The sequence below is a fragment of the Tupaia chinensis genome, unplaced genomic scaffold (assembly GCF_000334495.1).
Source record: "Tupaia chinensis unplaced genomic scaffold, TupChi_1.0 Scaffold000627_1, whole genome shotgun sequence".
Classification (NCBI taxonomy): domain Eukaryota; kingdom Metazoa; phylum Chordata; class Mammalia; order Scandentia; family Tupaiidae; genus Tupaia; species Tupaia belangeri.
Genome location: NW_006160147.1, coordinates 5,368,796 through 5,375,986, shown reverse-complemented (window position 1 = coordinate 5,375,986; position 7,191 = coordinate 5,368,796). Strand labels below are relative to the sequence as shown.

At 51.7% G+C, this 7,191-nt stretch overlaps 1 protein-coding gene across 1 annotated transcript in view; it reads right to left on the bottom strand.

The window, feature by feature from the left end:
• Positions 1-133: 133 nt before the first annotated feature.
• IL24 (interleukin 24) overlaps positions 134-7,191 on the bottom strand; it is a 24,808-nt gene continuing 17,750 nt past the window's right edge. Inside the window, exons 2-7 of the mRNA XM_006159360.3 lie at positions 5,437-5,488; positions 3,957-4,428; positions 2,730-2,792; positions 1,698-1,856; positions 1,241-1,315; positions 134-223 (exon numbers count right to left, since the gene is read on the bottom strand). Of these exons, the coding sequence (XP_006159422.1) occupies positions 134-223; positions 1,241-1,315; positions 1,698-1,856; positions 2,730-2,792; positions 3,957-4,428; positions 5,437-5,488 (911 nt within the window). The remainder of the gene's footprint in view (positions 224-1,240; positions 1,316-1,697; positions 1,857-2,729; positions 2,793-3,956; positions 4,429-5,436; positions 5,489-7,191) is intronic.

The window sequence follows — 7,191 nt, the reverse complement described above, 5'->3', positions numbered from 1 at the left end:
CGGGACGGTAGCTGGTGCTGCTCGAAGGGTGATGTCTTTGAAGACAGCCACGAGTGTGAAGTCCATGGAGAACAGCACAGGAAGGGACATCCATTTGAAATGACACGGAGAACAAATGAGGAGGGTAGCTGAGCTAGGCGTTCGGCTTGTAGAATTTCCCCATCCAGGTCAGGAAAATGTCCACTTCCCCAAAAGCTTTGGTTAGAGCTGCTTCTATGTCCAACTAGAGGGAAAAGAGAGGAGCAGTTTGACCTTGCCAGTTACAAAATAGTTTTCCTATGCCCTGCCATGGCTGAGACAGGCCTGACTCTGAATCGTGGGCTCGGTCACCTGGGACGGCCTCTGATGCACTCACCTGCCTGTCGCTTGTCCTCTATCTGTGTGTGTTAGCTTCAGGGGTGAGGACAAATGGGCCAGTGAGGACAGTGGGTAGAGGGCGAGGGGAGAGCATAGGGCTCCCCTAGCAACAGGAACCGCGGAACGGAGCATGGCACAGGTGTGGCTGACACGCTGCACAGGCAGAGCCGTGAGCCCAGATGGCCCCTTTCCGCCATATGTTCTTGCTCTTCACTATTTATTTATAAGCTGCTGTATTCGTTTCTCAAAAGAGTGATCAAAGTCATATATGGGGGGGGTTCTTCAAGCAGCTCATGGAAAATGCATACATATTATGAGAAAACTATGACATAAATTTCAAAAAAACTGGGGGGCCAAAATAAACTCATACTTTATTTTATGTTTCCACAAACTCTTTGAAGTTTCCTATGTGTTTGGGGATGGGAGAAGAGATTTTTATTTTCTTTATTGTCTTACTTTGGAAAAAGGTCGTGTAATTTCCCATAATCTTTTCCACAGACCAGACCCTTTGAGCATTATGGGAAATATTGCAGATGTGAATGGGGTGTCCCCCCTCTTCCTCCCTCTCCTGACTTCATTAGCCCAGCCCAAGTACCCTCAAACTTTCTCATAGGAAAGTGAGAGTCCCTAATAGTGAAATCAGCTCTCAGAAAATATAGCATTCAATTTGAAAACTGGCAGGAAAAAAAGAAAAAGACCACTTGGTTTGTGGTGCTCATGCAGACTGTCTGCTAAGGAAATAAGTCCACCTGTGCTTAGGCTAAGTCAGATGGCTCTGGGGTAGCCTGCACTGAAGTCTGCATTTGGTCTCTCGGGTACCCGCCTGTGACTAGCTCAGGTTAGTGTGCTCTGTGGGGGAGTAAGCGCTCAGCCCTGGCCTTACCCGTTTGAATGCTCCGTGGAATAGCAGAAACCGCCTGCGGGCGCTCTCACGGATGGAAAACATCTCAATTTCTTGCTGGATGGCAAAAAAAAAAAAAAAAAAGTTACACCAAGAGTTAGGTAAGAGCAGAGACAAGCTCCCTCCCGCGCTTCCTGGCGATGCCACAGGGGGTCCCAAGGCTGAGAGGACAGGACCAAATCCTGCATCCTCTAGGTGGCCAGTGCCGGACTACGACCTATGACCACGTGACTGGGACAACCCAGAGAGGTTGAGTACTAGCTGATTAGAAGGAGGCTTAGACTTGAACCCAGAGCTATGTGTATCCAGAGCCTCTGCTCCTCCTTGACACCAACAGCTTCATGTTGTGAAATGAAAGCCAGGATCAGATAAGGAGAGGAGAGTGCTCTCCCAACATGCCGTCTCCTGTTGCTCCTGGTCTCAGCTTCGCTCTACTCACACTGGGTTGCAGTTTGGACGAGATGGCGATGAAGTTGTTGGCCAGAGTAGAGAATGACTTCAGGTTCTGTGATACAACTGTTTTATTGTGGTAGTTTTTGAAAACGGTATCCAGGTAGAATTTCAGCAGGGCCTGGACGAGGTAACAGCTCTCTGCATCCTGGGGGAGGGGAAGGAGGGTGTCGGTGTCTGAGTCACTGCAGAGCTGAGGCCTCTACCCACCCTGCCCCTGGAGGAACAACCCGCATGCCACCGAAGGCAGGGTAAGTGCAGTAGAAGCAGAGGTTCTTCTGGAAGACAATGGTCAACCTTAGGGATGAGGAGCCTCCGAGGGCCACAGAGAGCAGCACCTTTGCTGTCCAGGAGGAGCCCAAGGCCAGTGAGAGCAATGACCTGCCCAAGGTCACACCGCTGGCCAGCAGAAGGCACAGGCTGAGCTCTTGCGGCCCGAGTCCCCATCTGATTAATACTCTCTTCTTTATAAAACATTGCCTCTCTAGTAGCTCTGGGAGCATGCTGGACACTGAAAAGTCCTGGAACTTAAACTTGGGGGTTGAGAGTCGGTGAGAAAATGACTGGGAAAAGAAGGAATGAGGAGAAAAGGAAACTAACATCCTTGACCCAGCAGCTGTGCGCTGTCCCTGTCAAGCTCCTAAGGGCCATGCAGGGATCAGGGCTCAGCCATTTGTACTCACTGACTCAGTGGGGCATGAGAACACAGTTATGGGGAAGAGCAAGGAATGGAAATGCAAGAGGGGAGGGCCACCAAGGAAGATGCCCATTGGGCCTACACAGACAAAAGGAAATAAAGATTTGTGGTAACTCTCAAGCTCAATGGAGAAAATGCGTACACGCTTCGATCCCTGCTCTGCATATAACACAGCCACCCGCGTAGTGGTAACCCTGGACACTGACTTCCCCGGCGGTGAGCAGAGGCGAAGGCCTTCCATCAGTCTCCCAAAGACAAGCCCACCCCACGCATAGCAGACCAGCCCCCCAGAGGGGGCATTGTCCTTCCCCACGGTCTAGTTACCGAGACGTTCTGTAGAACTTCCTGATGTAGCAGCCGGATGCTCGTGATGTTATCCTGAGCTTGCTTTGGGAACAGAAGGGAAAGATGTTCCCAGGTTAGGGGGTCAGCCTGGAAACCAGCCCTGCATATATGAGCTGCTTCCCCAGATCCCTACATCAACCCACTCCAGTCTATGAGATCTCAGAGGTCAGAGGAACCAGAGGAGGATTCTGGAAGAGCTGTGCTAACCTGGGCCCTGGGGAGGGCTACAATGTTTCTGACACCATCCAGATCCCCAGCGGTCAATGGAACCCTGGGACTTCTTTTTTTTTTTTTTTTTTTTGGGGGGGGTTTTGCTATAGGGCGGGGTGCCTCGCGAGTAGGACATGTGTGCTCACCAGACAGACAGTGAGAGAGGAAGCGAGAAATCACCGCACCCCAGTGGGGGGATGGTCATGCCACAATCCCTTCTCCTCTATTCTCCTCCTGGGATTTTGGGTTTGCATGCACTTGCAACCACCGTGATTTTTTTCTTTTGGAGAGGTTTTTTGCTATAGGGCGCGTGCGCTCGCCAGACAGACAGAGAGAGACAGAGAGATAGAAAGCAGGAAATCACCCCCCAGGGGGGATGGCCACGCCGCAATCCCTTCTCCTCCATTCTCCTCTCGGGATCTTGGGCACGCACGCACATGCGCCCGGCGTGAGTTTAAGCCACCGGGTCCGGGACTCGAACCGCAGTCGACTACGTGGGAGTCCAGCAACATAGCCATTACGCTAACTGCTGGTCCTCCCTGGGACTTCTTAGAGCCTGAACACAGACTTGATGAGGCACTCGATTCCTTCTGTCATCTGAGACAGGAGGAAATAAGCCTGTTTGGGTTAAGAACCAAAGGGGGCAGAATTTTCTCCCCAAATTCCACAATGTGAGGGAGGGGACTTGAGGGGACAGGCTGCACCTCATGCTGCCTCTGCAGCCCAGCCACTTGATTTTACATTCAGACCCAAAGAGCCCATCCAGGGTGAAGCCTGGACGAGACAAGCTTTCGTCTTGCCCTTCCTTGAGGCCGACCACATGTTTCTGAGCCTCAGTTTCTTCATGTTAAAATGGGGCTTGTGATGCCTCGGGTCTCCCTGGGTTGGTTGTGACGGAGGAAACTGATCAGCACGATGCAAAGGGCCCACGATCCTAAAATGTCTTTCTCCTCCACAGCGACCCTGCAACTGGGCCCCGAACAACGTTGTACTCACCACGGTTTCCCTCATGGCCCCAAAGGCCTCCCACAGTGTCTGGAGGACTACCCCCTGCACTCTGCATGGCCCAAATTGGAATTCTTGATTCTGAATCCCTGGCACTTGACTCAAGAGAAGCAGGATCAGACTGAGGCAAGAGAGGGCACCCATCTGCATTCCAGACTCCATCTGCAGGAAGGACAAGGAGAAAGGTGAAAGGAGAATAGAGAGAAAGAAAGGTAGAAGGCTGGAAGAAAGGCAGGTGCCACCTGCAGCCAGCCCTTTGCCAAGGCCAACCTCGGGGCGTTCAGCTTGGAAACCTGAAATGAGGGTGCATTCCCAGGTGGCCTGGAAAACAGTGGCCTGGTTGGGGTGTGCTGGGGTGGGTGGGACCTCCTGCCCCTCAGTCTCATACCCGTTGGTCTTCCTTCTCCTATCATTATGCCCTGCACCTTCCCCTTTCCCGTTCCAGTTCTTTCCAGCCTCCAACCTGCTAGACGGAGCGTGACCAAGAAGATTAAAGGGGGGTGTGTGCTCTAAAGTACCAAAGAACAAGTCTAGGGAGCCCCAACTGGGGAGGACAAAGAGGTTGCTTGTCTGAGTTCTGTCCTGAAGTTGCCAGGCACACTCAGGCAGCTCCAAGGGGGGTACTATCCCTGCCTCCTCATTCCAAGGGAGCCCAGGGGCTAGTTCTGGCCCACAGGGAGGGGCACAGAGGGCAGGGCAGGGCCCTACACTCACTCTGCCACCTCAATCTTCCTTCAGGAATTCACTTTTCGAATAACTGAACATGGGAGAGGAGTCAGATTTCCAGGTGAATCACCTGTAAAACCTTCTTCTGAGGTGTCAGTTGGGACTGACAGTAAGAGCCTCCAGGCAGGAGGTGCTGAGCACCATTATCCATTCATCCTAACTGTACTTATGGTGTTCTTTCCAGCACCTCCTCTGCACTTCAACTCAACCTAATTGCACGCATGTTCTTTCCAGCACCTCCTCTGCACTTTGCTCTCCTTCCTTCCGCCTTCCCCTCTTTCTGCTTTCTCTCTCATTCTTTCTTACTTCTTTCCCCAATGATTTTTTCTTCCAGGCTCTGGTCTCACACCTGAAGGAACTGTTTTCTACCTCCAGGCTGGACAGGAAGAACAGAGAAGACCTGACTTTGGAATGATGCCCATGCCTGATCTGGGGAAGCAGGCCTGCGGCCTGAGGCCCATGGTTCTCTGCCACCCGGGTCTAGGCATCACGTCTGCCACAGTCTTTGCATTCTGTTCTGAACTTTGCAGCCTCTCTCACCTCTGGGCCTCATAGCCCTCCTGGCCTTTCTCCGTTCCAGCCTAAATTCATCTCAGTGTCAAGGGAGCAGCTCCCCAGCCACAGGCATGTCTTGTCCTTATATAAACGCTCAGAATTGACCTCTGCCAGCCCCCTCAGCTCTCTGCCCACATAAGACAGTAGCCTAGCGATTCTAAGTAAAGTGCTCAGGAGCCCCGTCACTCACCTCAGGTCCTGGAAGTGATGCTTGGGGGCTGGCTGTTGGAAGGGGGCCAGTTCTTTCCACAGGAGATGGAAGAGCTAGGTAGGTAGGCCCCCTCACCATTCACGGATGACTGTCACTGTGGGTGGCAAGTTCCCACCTCAGCTGTGGAGGTCGTTTCCAAATGGAAGGCGTGCAGGTGAGCCAGGTTTGGTGAAGATTCCTATATATGGGGGCAGAGGGGGAGGGGAGGAGGACGAAGAGGGAGGTGGAGAAAGGGAAATTGGTCATGCTTTCCTAGAGAATTGCTTCACTGCCTAGTCACCCTTTACTTTAAGACAATGGGGCGGGGCCGGTAGGTGGCATGGTGGTTAAGGTGCTGAATTCTCACAGGTGACTGCAGTTCAAGTCCTGGACCTGGCCGCTTGCTTTCTTGCTTTCTCTTTCTCTCTATCTGCTGAGCACACATGTACTATAGCAAATTAAATAATAATAAATTAAGTAAATATTTCTTTTAGAAAAGACAATGGGGCCATGGAGAAAGCAGCCCCTGAGAGATGAGACTTGGGTCTGGGACCAGGCCCAGTTGCTGACCAGGTGACTAGGACAAGTCCCCTTGCTTCCCTGAGCCCATGTCTGCATCTATAATTTTTTTAGAAAATCTGTCCCACCTCTCCCAGAGGGCAGATGTAAGAAGCAAATGCAAAACCAACACAGAGCTGTTTCGTAAACTCTGCGCACACGTAAATACGTTATTACTAAGCAGAGCTTGTCCATGTCCTCACTGCCAAAACAACTCAACAATTATGCCCTATTGGTGATGCATAGTGGCCCAGAGTACAAGAGCCCAGAGGTATGTCTCCTTTGATTCCTCAGGGCCAGGAATTTTAGCAGTGTTGCCTAACATGCAACCACCATGGTCCCTAGGGTTACAATCACTCAGCCAAAATCCACCTCCCCTTAGGTTCTGAAGACCAGGAAGAATAAGAAAGTGTGTGCATTGATGGGCCTCAAAATCTGGGGGTCCCTGGTGGCCTGATGGCGTAGCCTCCACCTGTGCTGCTGTGCCTGGGAAGCCCAGGAATGCAGGCCGGGTGGCTCCTTGGGAACGCTGGTGCAATCAAGAGACCTGACCACATCTTCAGCTAGCAAGGGTTCCCTGGGTGTCCCATGAAGTCACCAACAGGAGCAGTGTTCCAAAGTACACCCACAGGCTCTAGCTTTGACACTCATTTGTTTCAGATACTCCATGAAACAAGTGAGTGTGTGGTCAGGTCAGCTGGAAAAGCCCGGATCTACCTGCTCCTCAGGGAACATGTGATGCTCCAGAGAATAGCAAGGACTTCAAGAAGGTGGGTGAGGCAAAGTGAGTGAGGGCATTCAACTTCCTTTAACCCAGTAATTCCCATAACATTTTGATCCCATTCTCGAGAAGCCCCTTTTAGGGAACACTGGACTCTGTCTAACTTGGAGATTGACAAAGGATCAAGCTAAATCCAGCCTGCCACTGCTAAGCTAGGATGGGTCAAGCAGGAAACTGAGAATGAAAGTGAGCCCCCAGGGCAGCTACTGTCCTTTAGGAGATTGTCTGCTGGTAGGTGGGAAGGGCAGGAGAGGTGAGCTGTTTTACCAGGACAGGCTAGAACAGAGGCATGAGGTCATGGGATCATGAGTTGCTCATCCTGCTTAAGGAAGGGTTAATAGAACATGGGTAGTCCAGGCAAACCCAGCCTCTGATGAGCTAATCATAGCTCCACAGCCTGAGAATGACAGCCAGGG